The 16,766-nt window shown below is 60.5% G+C and overlaps 1 protein-coding gene across 3 annotated transcripts; it reads left to right on the top strand.

Moving 5' to 3' along the window:
- The first annotated feature begins 2,633 nt into the window (after nt 1-2,633).
- Nucleotides 2,634-16,482, top strand: RBFA (ribosome binding factor A). Of its 3 annotated transcripts, XM_080821084.1 has the most exons (8): nt 2,634-2,860; nt 5,594-5,636; nt 6,412-6,588; nt 7,038-7,150; nt 10,261-10,345; nt 14,520-14,593; nt 15,683-16,067; nt 16,180-16,482. In XM_080821084.1, exons 1-7 carry the CDS (start codon nt 2,700-2,702, stop codon nt 16,056-16,058), a joined length of 1,029 nt encoding a protein of 342 aa, XP_080677210.1. In that variant the 5' UTR covers nt 2,634-2,699; the 3' UTR covers nt 16,059-16,067; nt 16,180-16,482. The 3 variants fall into 3 exon arrangements, with proteins under 3 accessions (XP_080677210.1, XP_080677209.1, XP_080677211.1); XM_080821083.1 differs by having other exon boundaries at nt 15,683-16,482; XM_080821085.1 differs by lacking the exon at nt 2,634-2,860 and adding an exon at nt 4,445-4,533 and having other exon boundaries at nt 15,683-16,482.
- The last annotated feature ends 284 nt before the right edge of the window (nt 16,483-16,766 follow it).

The raw sequence follows: 16,766 nt of genomic DNA, 5'->3' as shown, positions 1-16,766 counted from the left end.
TGAGCCACCCAGGCGCCCCTGTGGTTCTCAGTTTTAAGAGTGTAAAGAAGGGAGCCTGGGTGGCTCAGTCAGTTAAGCATCTGCCTCCTGGGATCGAGCCCTGTGGGGCTCCCTGCTCAGTGGGGAGTCTGCTTCTCCCTGTTGCCCTTACTTGCTCTCTCTCAAATAAACAAATAAATAAAATCTTAAAAAACTTAAAGAAAGGTGTAAAGGAGTCCCGGGGTCCATGGCTGGCTCAGCTGGTAGTATGTGCAATTCTTGACCTCAGGGTTGTGAGTTCTGGCCCCACACTGGGCATGCAGACTACTTAAAAAAAAAAAAAAAAAAAAAAAAGAGAGAAAATTTAACAAAAAAAAGATTGACCTAAGAGTGTACCTGAGACCAAATGTTTGAGAACCACTCATGTAGAACAGACGAGTGTCAGTATCCAGTAAGAAGCACGAGCATTTTAGACAGTTGTCAACTTACTCAGAAACCTAGAAGCTCGGGGCACCTGTTGCCGAGTAAGCTTTTTTGGTGGCTTCACTAACAAGTCACAGGGCAAGTCCAGGGGTGTAGGTCGTCGGTGTCATCCTGTTACCTGGATACCAACAACGCCGCTGTTGCAGCGCTGTGCTGGTGCACCAAATTCTGTGGGCGGGGTTGTTGCAGTTGGCCAGGACTCCGTCCTTTCTGAGTCCGAGTGGTGGGGATCACCTCCCGCTGAGACTGGAGTCCCGAGTGTGCTGTGGGGTGGTAGGGCCCACCTCGTTGCTCCCAGGCAGGAGCCGCCTTCTGAATAGTCCCCACCCTTGCAAGGGTGTTACAGGCTCTGCCTCCCTTGGATCAGGCCTGGGGGCAAGGACAGTCATAGCGCATTGACAGAAATCACAAGTGTCCCCAGAGAATTTCTGCAGCTTTGGGGTCCCTAAGATTCCTAGAGGATGGAGGCTTTGCCTTTGTATTAAAACAGTCAAGAGGTGGGGCGCCTGGGGGGCTCAGTGGCTTAAAGCCTCTGCCTTCCGCTCAGGTCATGATCTCGGGGTCCTGGGATCGAGTCCCACGTCGGGCTCCTTGCTCATTGGGGAGCCTGCTTCCTCCCCTCTCTCTGCCTACTTGTGATCTCTCCCTCTCTGTCAAATAAATAAATTTTTAAAAAATCTTAAAAAGTCAAGAGGCTCTGCCGGGTCAGGCTGCTGCGCTCTCCTCGTGCTGGCGGCTAGGGTCACCGTCCGTGTGCGTCCCCTGCTGCCCTTGGAACACTTCTCCCCTCTCTGGGCTGACTCCCGTCCTCTCCCTGCTCCCCGGTCTGGTTCCAGGTAAGGAGGCCCCCCCCCCCGCCCCCGAACACCGCTTCTTGTCGCAGGGGGCCCGGCCCGTGATGCGGGGACGAGCCCCTGCATCACCCGGAACCCCGAGGGCCTCTTCCTCTGGCGGGGCCAGTGTCGTGCCGTCCTGGGCCGAGAGCCCGGGTGTGGCTGGGCCGCGCCCCCACGTCCTGGGGCTGGAGGAGGGGCGGTGCCCTGAGACCAGCACAGCCTCCCCCTCCGACCGGGGCGTGCGCCCGGAGACCCCCGGCGAACCAGGGCCGCGCCCGTCGGAGACCGCCCTTGGGTGAAGCCGCACCCCGAGGGCCGCGCGCGGGAGCCGAGAGCGTCCCCGCCGCCCTCCCGGGCCTGCCGAAGCTCCAGGCCGGTCAGTGCGATCCGGGTCGAACCGGGGGACCTCACTGTGTGTTCACTGGGGCGCGTCGCGCCGCCCCGTCGACAGGGGCCCGGCGGGCTCGGTCGGAGAAGGTCGGGGCCACGGGAGCGCGGGTCACGGAAGCGGGCGGGAGCGCGGTCCGCCGAGAGCTCCGCGCGCCGTTCGCTCCCGCGGCGGCCTCCGGGCGGCTCCGAGGGGTCGCCCCGCAGAGCCGGCGGCCGGGGTCCCGTCCCCGCGCCCGCCTCTGCGGTGAACCCCGGGCTGGTCCGCACCTCCCGGGGCCGCCCGCCCTCCTGCCGCGGGCGACAGCGTCCCCGATCCTGCGACCTGCCGGCGCCGGCGTCCGCGCGCCCCGTTCCCGCCGGGCCTGCGGCCCCGGGGTGCGGGCCGGAGCGGCGCGGGCCGTCGAGCCGGGTGGGGCCCCCAGGCACGGGGCTGCCTCCCTCCGGCGCGCACGGGCGGCCGCCGAGGCTGCGGGAGCCCCGGCTCGCCCGCACCTCTCCTCCCCGCCCTCCGCATCTGCAGCCGCCCGCCCCGCCCCGCGCGTCGGCCGGACCAGCCGTAGCTCCCGCCGCCCTCCCGGCCTGCAGGCCCCGCCCCCCGACGTCGCCCCGCGCGCCCCGGCTTCTAGGCCCCGCCCCGCCCTGTGCGCGCTTCGCGTGAGAGGACGTCGCCCCGCCCCGACGTCGCTGCGTACGCGGGTCGCCCGGCGCCGGATGACCGCGCGCGCCGCATTCACCTCCCGCCGCGTGCTTCCGCCTGGCCCCACAGCCCCGCCCCCGCGTCGCCCCGCCCCCGCGTCGCCCCGCCCCCCGCGCCGCCCCGCCTCACGTTGTCCCGCCTCACGTTGCCCCGCCCCGCCACACGTTGCCCCGCGTCGCCTCACGTCGCCCCGCGTCGCCTCACGTCGCCCCGCGTCGCCTCACGTCGCCCCGCGTCGCCTCACGTCGCCCCGCGTCGCCTCACGTCGTCCCGCGTCGCCTCACGCCGCCCCTGCCGGCTCTGCCGCCGCAGCCATGTGGGCGGTAATCCTCCGCCGGTGCGGGTTTCGCGAGGGGCTCCGGGCGTTCCTCCGCGGGGGCCCCGCCGCTCTCCCTCCGGGCGGGGCGCGGGCCCTGCGTGGCTCGCCGGTCTCCTGCGGCAAGAACCTACTCAAGAAATTCGCTTCGAAAACCAAGTAATGCGCACCCGGTCCGCGCGGGGGCGCTGGGGGTGGGGCGGTGCCTTTGTGGCGGAGCGCGACTAACTTCAGGTTGGGGGGCAGGGGCCGTGTCCGTGGGGCAGGACGCAGCTGCGGGGGGTCCGTCCACTGTGGAGGGTCCGTCCACTGTGGAGGGGGACGCTCCGCGGTAAGGGGCGGGGTTCCCACGGTAAGGGGCGGGGTCTAGGGGCGGGGTTCACCGGGGGCGGGTCCTCGGGGCGTGGCTCCCGCGGTAAGGGGCGGGGCCCGGGGGGCCTCGGGGCGGGGTTCCCACGGTTAGGGGCGGGGCAGGGGCGGGGTTCCCGCGGTCAGGGACGGGGGTCGCGGGGGCGTGGTGGGGGGGGCAGGTCCTCGGGGGCGAGGGCGGGGTTCACCGGGGGCGGGTCCGCGGGGCGTGGCTCCCGCGGTAAGGGGCGGGGTCCAGGGGCGGGGTTCCCGCGGTAAGGGACGGGGGTCGCGGGGGCGTGGTGGGGGGGGCAGGTCCTCGGGGGCGAGGGCGGGGTTCACCGGGGGCGGGTCCGCGGGGCGTGGCTCCCGCGGTAAGGGGCGGGGTCCGCGGGGGGGCGGGGTCGCCGCGTCGGGTGGGCCGCACGTGGTCGGCAGCGCCGCTCCTGCTCGTTGGGTCGCGGTGGCCGAGCCGCTGCCAGTAATGGCGCGCGTCGCTGCTTGACGCGGGGCTGGCTTCCCGCCCTCCTGCTTCCCGAGAGCAGTTCTCGGGGGCGGGGGCCCGTCGGAGGGGAGCCCGGGAGCGGCTCTGTGCGCCGCAGCGCCCGGCGCGGGCTCGGGGGTCCCGCGGGGGAGGGTGCCCTGCGCTGCCGTCCGCAGACCGGCTTTCCGCGGCGGCTTCCCGGTGGCCGCGGCGGCGGGGGGAGCAGCGTCCCGGGGCCCCGCGCCCGCTGTGTGGCGGGCTGTGCGGCAGCGGGCGCCGGGGGCGAGCTGGGGGCGCACCCGCTTGGTGACTGGAGCCCTGTTCCCGCCGCAGGGCCCGTCCGAGACCGCGTCCCGCCGAGCCGGCCGCCGGGCCCTCTGGACCCGGCTTCGGTGTCCGGCGGCCCTGGAGCTTGTGCGCGCGCCGCATGGACGCTGTCCGCGTGCCCCTTGTGGGGTTGCGGGACTTCTCGAGCTCCTGCCGCGGAGCCTGCTTGGGGCGGTCGCTGCGGGCCCAGGGGCTGCCCGCGGTCGCGTCTGTCGGGCGCCCCCGTGTCGCGAGCTCCCCAGCCCGGGGCGCCCTGTCTACTCTAGGGGACGCCCCGCGGGCAGCCGCACGGGGCGGGGGGTCATGCTCCGGCGTGTCTGCGGGTCTGCGACCGCGGAGCGGGTCTTGTCCTGCAGGTGCTGGTATGCGCGTGGACCTCCCGTGTCCAGCCACTAACCCCGCCGCGCTCCGCTTGTCTCTGACCTCTGGGAGCTCTCTGTTTGGGTCCCGGACTCTTTGCCACACTCATCGTTTTGGGGTTTTGTGGTGGTTTTTAAGTCTAAAAACTTTTTTTTTCCTTGAGGCTTGTTGGAGATCGAGCGGGAGCGGTGGGGAGCGGCAGAGGCCGAAGCAGGCTCCCCGCTGAACAGAGAGCCCGACGCGGGGCTCGATCCCAGGCCCGGCGATCATGACCTGAGACGGAGGCAGACGCTTCACTGACTGAGCCACCCAGGTGCCCCTGAAAACTTTTTTACCCCTCCCCCTCCCAGCCCTGCAGTCAGCAGTTTCTCTGAGAAGCTCTGTTCTTGCTGGACGTCATCAGAAATGATCATCTGGGGGCGCCTGCGTGGCTCAGTGGGTTAAGCCTCTGCCTTCAGCGCAGGTCATGATGCCAGGGTCCTGGGATCGAGCCCCGCATCGGGCTCTCTGCTTGGTGGGGAGCCTGTTTCTCCCTCTCTCTCTGCCTGCCTCTCTCCCTACTCGTGATCTCTGTCTGCCAAATAAATAAAATCTTAAATTCAAAAAAATGATAATCTGAGAGCTGGGGTGTCTGTGCCTTAGGCCCTGTCAGGTGACAAAGCAGAAAATGCGTTTTTGTTAACTCTGCACATACTCTTGTCTGCAGAGGTTTCTGTATGTGTCAGATACTCAGGGACACTGGAGTCCACACTGATGTCCAGCCCCAGTCCACACCACACAGCTCGCGCAGCTAGCTTTCCTTGCTTATCTGTAATCTCAGCAAAGCAGTGACCGCTCCCCCATCACCACCCGCTATCCTCATCCAGCCCAGCCAGTGTGGGGCCGCGCACCCCGCGTACGGTGCTCACCTGCGCTTTCGCAGGTGTTCTGAGGTGCTTTCTCCGGCTTCGGGATTGGAGGTAGACCTTGAGTAAATGTTAGGAGGTTGAACTAAAATTATCTTCTGGGGTTCCTGGGTGGCTCGGTGGGTTAGGCCGCTGCCTTCGGTTCAGGTCATGGTCTTGGGGTCCTGGGATCGAGCCCCACATCGGGCTCTCCGCTCAGCAGGGAGCCTGCTTCACTCTCTCTCTCTCTGCCTGCCTCTCCGTCTGTCAAAAAAATAAATAAAGTCTTTAAAAAAAAATAAAATTATCTTCTGTCTCCCCCACAGCCCCTGTTGTTGGTTAGAATCCTGAATTTCTTAGTTCTCCGGTAACATCCATTTCTGTGCCCATGTTTAGCCCTTTAGGAAGGATGGTTGTATTGTACTGTTGAGTTGATATGTATTTTTCTCAGTTTGCCACCAGTGTCATCGTTCTATTTTCTCCCCATAGAAAGAAGTTTTGGTACGAAGGTCCTTCCTTGGGCTCTCACTTGGTAAGTGCCGCACGGCTGCGAGGGGCTGCTTCAGGCTCCGGTGGGCGTGGGCTTCCAGAAGTGGGCAGAGCCCCGGCCTGGTGGTCCTTCCATTTCCATATCTGAGGACTCAAGGTCTGCAGGGGCGGGGCTAGAGACACTGCCAGTATGAATTTTTACTTTTTAGAAGAGTTTATTTATTTGAGAGGGAGAGAGTGTGAGTGAGCACAGGGCAGGGGCAGAGAGAGGGTGAGAATCCCAGACAGAGCCCCGCTAAGCATCAAGCCCAACTCAGGGCTCCGTGTTACAACCCTGAGGTCATGACCAGAGCCAAAACCAAGAGTCGGATGCTCAGCCAAGTAACCAGGTACCCTTTAAAAAAAATTATTCTGAAGGATTCTGGAATGTCGTCTGTGTTATCAAAGAGTAATATGGAAACGTCCGTTTGGTTTTAGCACCTGTACGTGTAGATAAACTGTGAGAGTTTATGTACTAAGTGGCTTTTGTTAGAAAAAGTGCATTGTATGTTAACCCTGAATTGTTTAAGAAGGAGAATTGTATACTATGTAAGAATTTTTTAGTGCAGATACACATACTGACAGTACTTTCAACTTGGGGGGACGCTAGGTAATGTCTAGGAGCCGGGTCCGTAGATGGCATCGTAGTGAGCTGAGACGGCTGAGAGTAATGCGGCTTCTCGTTGATCCAAGTGTGCAGTCCTCCCCAGTCCCCTTCTCGTAAGTCAGACCAAGTTTCGTGCACGGTTGTGACGCTGGCCTTTCTGTCCCACATGGAGATGTACAAGCCGTCCCAGCTGGAGTTCCTGACGAAGAGCACCTCGAAGAGGACCAGGAGGGACGAGCACGTGCGCCTGCGGGCTCTGAACGGCCTCCTCTACAAAGCGCTCACGGATCTGCTGTGCACCCCGCAAGTGAGCCAGGAGATCTGTGACCTGAACGTGCAGCTCTCCAAGGTAGACTCGGGCCAGAGCGCGGGGACCGGGCGAGGCCGGCAGCCTGGTGCTTGGGGAGGAGGCCCCACGTCGGTCCTGAGGTCTTAGAGCTCAGGAGCCCCGTTAAGTGTCACCACTTAACGTAGTGTACACGGGGTGTGCATGTCCAGGTGTGGGGTGCGGGGTGACCGCTTCCACACCTGCCTCCCTGTGCTCTGAGTTTAGCCAGAGGGACACCCGGAGGCTGAGAAGCCGCAGGTCAGGCATTTTTGATGTGCGCTGTGGGAGCGGGTCGGGGACGCTGAGGATTTGTATTCGGGCGGCAGGAGCCGGTGGCCTGTGGCGAGGGGACGGGCTGGAGCACCTGCAAGGGGGGTGGCCGGTGCCTGAAGCTGTTTCTGCTTCTGCGTGCCATGTGCGGGCAGGCACGGCAGCTGGAGGTGACCCGCGGCTGTGGGGGGGGGGCTCAGGTGTCTCTGACCGCAGACTTCTCCGCCTGCCGCGTGTACTGGCGGACCGCGGTCCCCGCCGAGCAGAACGCAAGCACGGAGGCCATCCTGCAGAGGAGTGCCGCCCACATGAGGTGAGGCGCCCTGTCCTCAGCCCGTCGCTTCTGCTTGCCTCTCCAGTCTCCCCGTGGTGCCTGAGTCTTTGTGCTTTTGAGGAAACTCTGGGACGCGTACTCTTAAATTTCCAAGCGTAATTTACATTGCACGCGGGACATAACCTAGGACAGTGGTTCTCAAGGTGTGGGCCCAGACGCCTAGGGGCTCCTGGCCGCCGACGTCCCCCTGGTCCTTGTAGCTTCCTGTCACCTGCTCACGGGGAAAAGCAGCGCAGTGTTTCACAAGGACATCCTTGGTGAATAAGCAGACGTGACTGAGATCATTCCGTCCTGACCCTTGGGCACGTGTCATCTCAGTGTCCTGTGTCATGGAGAGTGAGCACCAGCTAGCCTGTGCTGGCATGGCACGGTCGCCTCGGGAAAAGGCGCAGTTGCCCTGAGCTGAAGCAGATGCTCGTTCACTGGAGGGAACAAGTGAGCTCGCTGTGTGGTTTCAGATGTGGGCAGTTGGCAGACATTTCCTCTAAAATGAGCAAAGTGAACCTGTCACTTCAGGGAAAACAATGGACTGTTTTTGTTGCCAGTGATAAAATTCAAGCCCCCCACCTTTTTTTAAAGTTACTTATTTGAGGGACGCCTGGGCGGCTCAGTTCATTGAGCTGCTGCCTTTGGCTCAGGTCATGATCCCAGGGTCCTGAGATTGAGTACCCCATCGGGTTCCTTGCTTGGCAGGGAGCCTGCTTCTCTAACTGCCTCTGCCTGCCTCTCTGCCTGCTTGCGTGTGCGCGTGCGTTCTCTTTTCTCTGACAAATAAATAAAATCTTTGAAGAGAAAAAAAAGTTACTTATTTGAAACAGGTAGGGAAGGGCAGAGGGAGAGAGGATCTCCAGTGGACTCTGCGCCGAGCACAGAGCTGCACACGGGGCTCCCTCTCACGACCCTGAGATCACAGCCTGGGCCGAAACCAAGAGTTGGACACTTAACTAACTGAGCCACCCAGGTGCCCCAAGATTCAAGCTTTCAAATGAAAATTGACTTTAGAAAACTTGTGTCTGCCTCCGGGAGGCTGGTAGCATTCCAGTACTTGAAGACCCTGGAGGAGATTGGCGGGGACGCCGACAAGGGTAGTGTGGTGTGGTGCGGGGCCGGCATCTGAGAGTCTGGGTACCTTGGGGAGTCCGTCGTTTCCATGTGAGCAGAACGGGAGGCCACAGAGTCAAGTGTAGGGAAAGCTCGATTCGAAGTGCAGGAAGACCAGCCGGCTTCAGTGTGACTGCGGTGCTGGCCTGGTTGGTGCCCCGGCCCAGCCAGCCCTTAGCGCGCCGTCGCTGGTGGACTTTCTGTGAGTATCAGAGAAGGCCGTTCTTTTCTGAAGTGCTGGTCGTGTATTTCTTCTCCAGTCAGGGATCTGTGTGAGGGCAGATTTTCCTGTATTTCAACCAAAATAACGGAGCAGCTGGAATGCAGATGGAGAGATGAGAATCTGGCTAAGCTGGGCGGTGAAGAAGTGTGTGACTCTGTAAACAGCAGCCTGCCTGCCTCTCTGCTTGTCATATTTCTCTGTCTGTCAGATAAATAAATAAAATCTTTAATTAAAAATCCATGTGAGGAGCGTCCGGGTGGCTCAGTGGGTTAAAGCCTCTGCCTTCGGCTCAGGTCATGATCCCAGGGTCCTGGGGTCAAGCCCCGCATTGGGCTCTTTGCTCAGCAGGGAGCCTGCTTCCTCCTCTCTCTCTGTCTGCCTCTCTGCCTACGTGTGATCTTTGTCAAATAAATATAAATAAAAGCTTTTTAAAAAAATCCATGTAAACACTTAGTAATTACTGTTTGTTATTAAAATGGACTAATGCGTATTTTTCAAATTCTGAGTTTTTTGTTTGTTTCTATGTATTTGTTGGCGAGGAGAGTGAGCACGTACAAGCAGGCAGAGCGGCAGGCAGGGCAGAGAGAGAGAAGCAGGCTCCCCGCTGAGCAAGGAGCCCAATGCGGGGCTCCATCCCAGGACCCTGAGATCATGACCTGAGCTGAAGGCAGAGACTTAACCTACTGAGCCACCCAGGCGCCCCTCAAATTCTGAGTTTTAATTTATAGTGTGCTAGACGTGGACTGATACAACGCACGTTAACAGAAGCTCCTTGCTGTCCTCGGCGATCTTGAAAGGTATGAAGAGGTCTTGAGACCAAGCGTCTGGAGAACCTCGGAGCTGGGCGGTGGTAAAGGGTCACTCTTTTCTTCTCAGTTTGAGGAAATGCAGAAACCTAACCAACCAGCACTCTCAGAACTGGTGCTCTCCCCCTGCTTCCCTCCTTTCTCTGCCCCCTCACCTCTCCCTTGTCCATCGTACTCCGTTTTTCGGAGAAGGGGATGAGTCATGTGTGGAACCAGTGTTTTTTTACGTACTGTCTGCTTCAGTTCTCCTGACGTCTATCCCAGGAGGCCCGAGGAGTCTCTTACATCAAAGGGCGCTCATTTGATTTTTTTCTTTGTTAACAGTAACAGGAGAAAGATTTCCAACAAGTGTTGGCGAAACAGTATTATTTTCTGATTAGTTTTAGGTCGTCAGAAGACCCAGCTGAACAGACCATCCCTTTTCCCGGCTCTTGTGCTGAGCTGAGGTTTAGCGTAAAGGCTTGACTATAATTGCGTCCCAGGACCTGCTGTCACTGTGCAGAGAGGCTGTCCCAGCAGTGTCCTCACCGGGTGCTAATGCTGCTGCTTCACGTCCGTCTGCCTGCATGAGCGGCCGTGCACATGGGGCTGCGCGTTTCCCTCGGAGCCGGAGGTCCTTGGTGCACTTCTTGGCCTTGTTGCCCCGAGTGGAGGGATGAGGCCTGGGCAGCTGTTCACGCCCAGACCACGCAGCCCATGGCCACTGCGATGCCCAGGAGGCACCCAGGCCAAGATCGGGTTGCTCGTAAGGCTCTCAGGAGTTGCGTTTGGGCAGTGAAGCAGTGGTGATGATGTGTTCCGTATTCCTGGTGTGGTGTGGCAGTGGACGAAGGAAGACTGTCTTGCGCTGATGTTTTCGGGTTTGAATAATGTGAGAGCAGATCCCTTGTTTTATTCCATGAGATGAATGTGTATTTTCCTTTCTGCTAAACTGCACCGTTTGCACCGTCTCTCTCCAGGCACCTTTTGATGTCCCAGCAGACCCTGAGGAATGTGCCGCCAATTGTGTTCATTCGGGACAAAGGAAACGCAGCCCTGGCAGAGGTATGGCTCTGCAGAAACTGCGAGTAGCAAGATGACCGGACGAGTGAGATGTTGTAGTTCATCTTCAAATACTGGACTGATCGTGGGTGTAGTCACAAGGAGTAATCAGTCTCCAAGAGTCTAAGTGGAAAGTGAGGCTCCCAGGCCCCTGTCCCAGCCAGACTCCCCAGTGGTAACCACTCCTCCTGGTCTGTAATGTTTACCACTAAATCTCTAGCTGGGAAACCAAGTGTCAGTTTCTTGACTTACAAACTGCCCTTCTCTCCAGATTTGACCTACGTTACTTACACTGAATTTACGTTCTGTTAATTGTAAGTTAATTATAAAGGTCCCAGGCTGTAAGGTTATGTGTGCTTTCTTTCTGGGTGGTAGTTACTGGGTAGTTACTAAGGTGTGTTATACTTCTAAAAAATTTATGAAAATTCCGGTCAGTAGCAGTCGTGATGGTATAGGCAGGTAGCTGTTACTCGCCATAGGACTAGGTAGTGTGTTTTTTTCTTTGTTTTTATTTTTTTATTTAGTTTAAAGATTTATTTGAGAGAAAGGGCAGGTACATGTGACCTGGGGTGGGGAGGGGCGGGGTGGAGGAGGAGAGACAGTCCCAGGCAGGCTGCCCTGACACAGGGCTCAGTCCCATGACCCCAAGATGACGACCTGAGCCGAAGCCGAGGGTCACGTGCCCTACGACCAGGTGGTGTTTAGATCCACAGAGGAAAACGAATCTAACTGGACGTTTTCATTTTTTGTTACTCGTTATTTTAGCAATACTGAAGGTACTGTACAAGTGAAAACCTTGACAGAGGCGTGGTTTTGCTCACGAGAAGAGTGACGTGGCCAGTGCCAGCTTCAGAGAGCCGGGCAGAAACCAGGTTGTGGGGTGCACTGGGTCCGTACGCGCACGGGACTCACCCAGGCACGGTTGGCGGAGCTGGCAGAAGGCGGTACCTCTCGGCAACGGGGAGAGTCCTCTCCCTCATGGCTCGTCCCTCTCTGGGGAGGTAGGGCCTGCCTGGCTCTGTGGGCTCTTTTGTAGAAAAAGTCATTGGAAGGAGGGACGTGCAGGGAATGCTCAAAGCACCCCAGAGCCGTCCTGCCTCTAGAGAGTGTGCTGTGGGCTGTTTGCCACGGAGGCCACCTGGGCCTGCCCAGCCCCTGTCCTCCCGTGTCCTTGCTGTGCTGGGGTCAGAGAAGGTTGGGCGGGTTTCTGCTCGTCTTGTTGTCCTCAGGTGTCTGTGTTCTGTAGTCAGAAGCAAGCAGAGGCTGGACAGGGGCGTGGGGGGTCTCTGACCGGGGCAGGTGGGTCACTGAGGGCACGGTCATGATCGGCTTGCTCTTGCATAAGTCAGGGCAACGTGTTTTGAAATAGGGGTTAAAGTCAGCCCGTAGTAAAGAAGTTTGGATAGACACGTGCCGTTGGAATGGGAGTATTGGATGAAACTTGGAGTTCTGTACCTGTCAGCTTATTTCTGTGTCTTGTGTTGGTAGCACATGTTGAAAAGTTGCCGGTGGTTGGAGACGCCGGGGGCTGGCCGTGGTTGCGGCAGCTGACTCTGCCTTCTCCGGAACACTCGGGAGAAGAGCGGGAATGAGCTCTGCCCCAAGCGCGTTCAGCGGTGCCGGTGTCAGGGCCGGTAAACACACGCAGAGGTGCCCAGCAGCACAGAAAACCGCACAGATGCCAGGCTTGCCCTTCCCCCAAGGGGTTTCCACTAGTGAGCAGAGCAGGCCAGAGAGACGCCGCGGGACCCCCTCCGTGCTGTGGGCTGAGCAGCTAGCAGCGGGAGCCAAGGGCACGCTCACGCTGCCACTTAAACCGAGTGTGTGCCCCAGAGACGCACCCAGGGTGCCGGCGGCAGGGATCCCTCAGTCAGACCCCCGGGCATGCGTCAGGCTCCCAGACTCCCAAGTAAGTGTCACACTCCCTGGCACAGGTTAGATCCCCGGGTACGCATCGGGACCCCGGGTATGGGTCAGACCCCCAGGCACAGGTGGGTGGGCGGACGAGCTCCCCTCGCCTCGCAGGTGATGCAGAGCCAGAGAAAAGGCCATGTTCCCTGTGGTTCTGTTTCCAGGATGTTGAGCCAAGTGGCTCATCTCTAGTGATGGGAGTCAAACTGGTGGCCGCGTCTGGGAAAGGGAGTGAGTGGGAGGGATGTGAAGAGCTTCTGGGGGTTTGTCTCTGGGACGTTGGGGACACCCGGGGGGGTGCAGTCCACTGGCGAAGTGTCATTGGGCTCTGCACGTAACGACTGGTGTACTTCCCCGTGTCTTCCATTCCATTCAGAGGGTTTTCAAAAGGTTTTTAGGGGCGTCTGGGTGGCTCAGTGGGTTAAAGCCTCTGCCTTCGGCTCAGGTCATGATCCCGGGGTCCTGGGATCGAGCCCCACATCGGGCTCTCTGCTCAGCGGGGGGCCTGCTTCCCCCTCTCTCTGCCTGCTTCTCTGCCTACTTGTGATCTCTGTCAGTCAAATAAATAAAATCTTTTTAAAAAACAGGTTGATCTTACCATGATTTTAAAGGGAAAAACGTAAAATCTTGAAACACGTAAACTATGATATCGGCTTTGTGTTTTATTTACACGTTTGCTTGTCTTCCGGCTGGAGAAGCAGGCGTCAGGAGAGCCCACGCGGGCTGCCAACTCCCATTGAGTCGGGCCTGAGCCTTGCCTGAGAGGGTGTCCGAGCAGCCCATGTCCTGTCTCAGAGGTCGGCACGGAGCCTCCCGTCCCCGCAGCCTGAGGGGACGCGTCGGGATTTGGTTGCTTTCACATGGGGTGCTGGGTAAAGGCTTCATAGAGAAGCTTTCGTGACGCCTGATTTCCAGGCAGTGCACAGGGATGGCGGCCGGCGTGCCTTTGTGCCCTGCCCCACCCCTGCCCCCACACCCCTGCCCGCGGGGCCCCCCCCCAGCCAGCGGCTGTCAGATGGTTTCTCCTGCTCAGATTCCTGGAGCTGTGCGGACACAGAGGCAGGCGTCGGCGTTATTGCTCAGCGCTGTTTTTGAGAGTCCCCTCGTTTCACGTGTAAGGGGTCCCTACTGCTAAGTGACCCGTTCACCTTTCGCGGACATTGGTCTTTTCGGGTTTTTGGCAGCGGTGAGTAAAGGTGTTGGGAACCGTGTGTACACATCGTTGCGTGTTTAGGTCAGTGTGTAGAAGTGGCGGGCACGTCTGACTTTCCGGAGCTCTTGGTCGGCCGGAACTGTCTGGGCCGCCGCGAGCTCCCGCCGGACGTCAGGGGTCCTGCTGCGTTTGTGGTGGCCCCTCCGGCAGCCACACATGCTTGTGCGTGACGACTCGTACTGGGGAGTATCTTGCCACGCGCCTGTCGGCCGTTCTTTGTTTTGTGAAGTCTGTTCCAGGCTTTGGCCCGTTCTTGAAGGTACGCAGTGTGGAGTTGTGCAGAACGCCCGTGTGTCCAGCACAGGTCCCTTGGCAGGTGTGAGCAGTAACCCGGGAGACGTCCAGTTAGTGCTCATTTTGTGGCTTTGTTGGTCCTGTTTCTGGTCTTTTCTGTGGACTGACTGTTTCTCCTGGTTCTGCTTTTTCACATTTGTGGTTTTTATTGGCGGGCCCTTGGTTTGTGATGGTGCTTTGTGTTGCTGTGGAATGACGGGCCCTGGTCCTGGCCCCGGGCTCTCCTGGGCGTGCCGCGGGGTCTTGGGGTCTTGGGCGCACGTCCTGGGCCTGCAGGGCGGCGAGTGAGGGGGTGAGCTGCCCTCCGTGTCCAGGGAGCTGGCTCTGTGCGCTGCCCCCACCGAGGAGAGCTTTCATTTCCACCGAGTCCCCTCGGCCACCGTGGAGCTGGAGTCACGTGACTGTGACTTTATTGCTGGGCCGGGAGGCTTTCCTTCCGCAAACACAGACTCCGGGGCAGAAGTGAACTGTCCTGCGCTTCCTTAGGAATTACGTATTTGAGCCAACGCTTACCTGACTTCTTCACAAGTTCGACGTTCGCAGGCTTTAAGTGCAGTTTGACGAAGGCACCCGTGGGCCATCAGAGAACACGTGGCTGTACGTGGCCGGTGTTTGAAAGCACCGTCGCCGGGAGGTGTCGACTGAGGCGCGTGTCTGAGCCAGCACGGTGTGGCTGCACACCGCCCCCCAGAGCCGGGCTGTCATGCTGGGCGGGGGGCGGTGTGGCTCACCGGCTCACGCTCTGTCCGTCCTCCTCAGGTTGAGCGGTTGTTGGCCGTGGCCGATCTGGGACCCCAGGATGAGAAAGAAGCCTCCGTGCAAGAGGACGTCGGGTATGTGGGGACGTGACTTTGGTTCTTCGGACCGATGTCCGGGTGTGGGACTGCTGGTTACTGCGGCGGGTGCGCAGGCCCGGCCCCGGCGTTGTGCCCTCCGACCCTGCCCAGGGCCCCAGCCTGGCAGAGGCCTGTTCCCAGTAGCAGCAGCTGCTGGCACCTCAGCATGGCGGCTGGGAAGGCCTCTGCGGTCGCCGCAGCGACTCGGCGAGGGAGGGCAGCTGTCCCTCCCTCAGCCGCTCTGTCCACTCAGCACGGTTTTCTTGGGTGTGCGCTATGTCCTGTCCTGGCACCCAGGGTCCGGGGACAGAACACGTCGTGGGCTCTTTGGAGCTCGCATTCTGCTGGGCGAGGCCTCCAGGGAGCCACAGACGGTCGTGGGTCTGGAAGGTCTGGTTGGTGGATTGGTAGGCGGGTGGGTGGGGGCAGCGCTGGTTTTCAGTCAGGCCATCACAGTCTGAGAAAGAGACGTGACGATCGAGTTGGGGGCCGTCGCAGGCGAGGGTAGAGCTCCAGCCGGCGCTCAGCCTCTGCTCCTTAACTCTGGGTGCCTCCGCGTCCGGGGTCCTGTCAGGACCTCGGGCGGGGCCCCCAGTGTCCAGCCTCGGGAGCAGGCGTGAAGGCCCCACGCCGTGGGGAGCCCGGCCCGTGGGGGTGAGACCTTCCAGAGCTGAGCAGGAAAGGGGGGAGAGGCATGACTTGGCCAAATTTGGGTTTTGAAAGGGTCATACCAGGTTAGATATTTTCCTTTGGTTTCTTGGGGAACCGGAGTGGTGGATCTAAAAGGCCGCAGCTGTGATTCTGTGAAACCGGCCCAGCACAGTAGCCGTGTTTAAGTGGGGAAGGAGATGGAAAACCCATCTCACGGAAGGGCTGCCGGGGACGGTGCTGGCCTGCCCCGCCCGCGGGCTCCGGCAGCACCAGCAGAGGCGCTCTGGGCTGGGGAGCCCGGTGCCGTCCGGCCCAGCTTCCCTCGGACGCGGGCAGCCCACTGGCAAGTGGAGGGGGAAGGGGAGGAGCAATGGCCCCAGGCCCTCGTGGTCCTGCGGCCTCTCGTGCTTCACCGGGTGCCTCTTCTCCCCACAGCGGCCCCGGGACCCGGGACGCTCCTGCTCCGCGAGGCACCCCGATCTCTGCCACGTGCTCAAGTCTGTGTGGGATCGATCATGAGGCGCTCAACAAACAAATCATGGAGTACAAGAGGAAACAAGGGCATAGGACTGTGAGTCCCGAGGAGTCGAGGCTGACGGCTGATCTGGCGGCGGCGATGAGAGAGGGGAAGGTGGCAGCCGCACCCTGTGCAGATGGGGACCTCTGCCCCGGGAATCACCAGCTGGGGGCGGCGGGCGGCAACCCCAGCCCTGACCTGGGGGGCCCCCGGGGTGCGGACAGCAGCCCCAAGCAGCAGGGCAGGCGGCGGCCAGGGGCAGAGAGTGGGGGATGGGCAGGGGGTGGGTCCTGAATGTCAGCTGTGCTGGCGGAACCCAGGGCTCCTCGGGGGCTGTGATGCCCCCGACACAGGTGCACTTGGACCTTGCATTGAGAAGGGCAGTGGCCGTGGGAAGCGTGGGACAGTCCGTCAGCACACCGGCCGCCGTCGGTCCTCCTCACGAGTGCCCGCGCTTGCACACCCTGTGTGGATGTGCAAGGGACTCGTGGGGACTCGAGGCTGTCGTGCAGCCCCCGCACAGGGGTTCGTGGTTGGGACGGCCGAGCATCGTCACCTTGTTTGCACGGGTGTCCTCTTGCACCCCAAACGCCGTCCTCACGGTCGGTCTGCTGAAGGATGGCCCCACGTCCAGTTTCCCCGGGGCAAGAGCTCCGTGGCGTGCCCTGTCAGATGTGTGCTGTCGGAAGGATGTAGAATAAATCCTTACCAAGTCTGATCTCTTCTGAGTGTGGGGCTCCTCCCTTCGCGGGTGTCCTCAGTGTCAAATGCTGATGAGGTGTCCCCGGAGCTCGCACAGTCAGACTCGCGGGCGTGAGACGGGGCAAGGGCGCTGGTGGCTTAGCTGCTTGGGGAGCATGACTTGCACTTCTGTGCCATCCCCCTAGCCGTGCGGTCCCCTAGCCGTCCGGGCACGCACCCCCGTGAACCGTGTGCAGGCAGGTGGCGCTGGGAAGTGCTGGCTTTGCCCGCAGAGTGGCCCCGTCAATGGGACATGTCACG

Source organism: Martes martes, assembly GCF_963455335.1.
Source record: "Martes martes genome assembly, chromosome: 13".
Lineage (NCBI taxonomy): Eukaryota > Metazoa > Chordata > Mammalia > Carnivora > Mustelidae > Martes > Martes martes.
The sequence above is the reverse complement of the archived record's forward strand: the minus strand, read 5'-3'. Positions and strand labels throughout refer to the sequence as shown.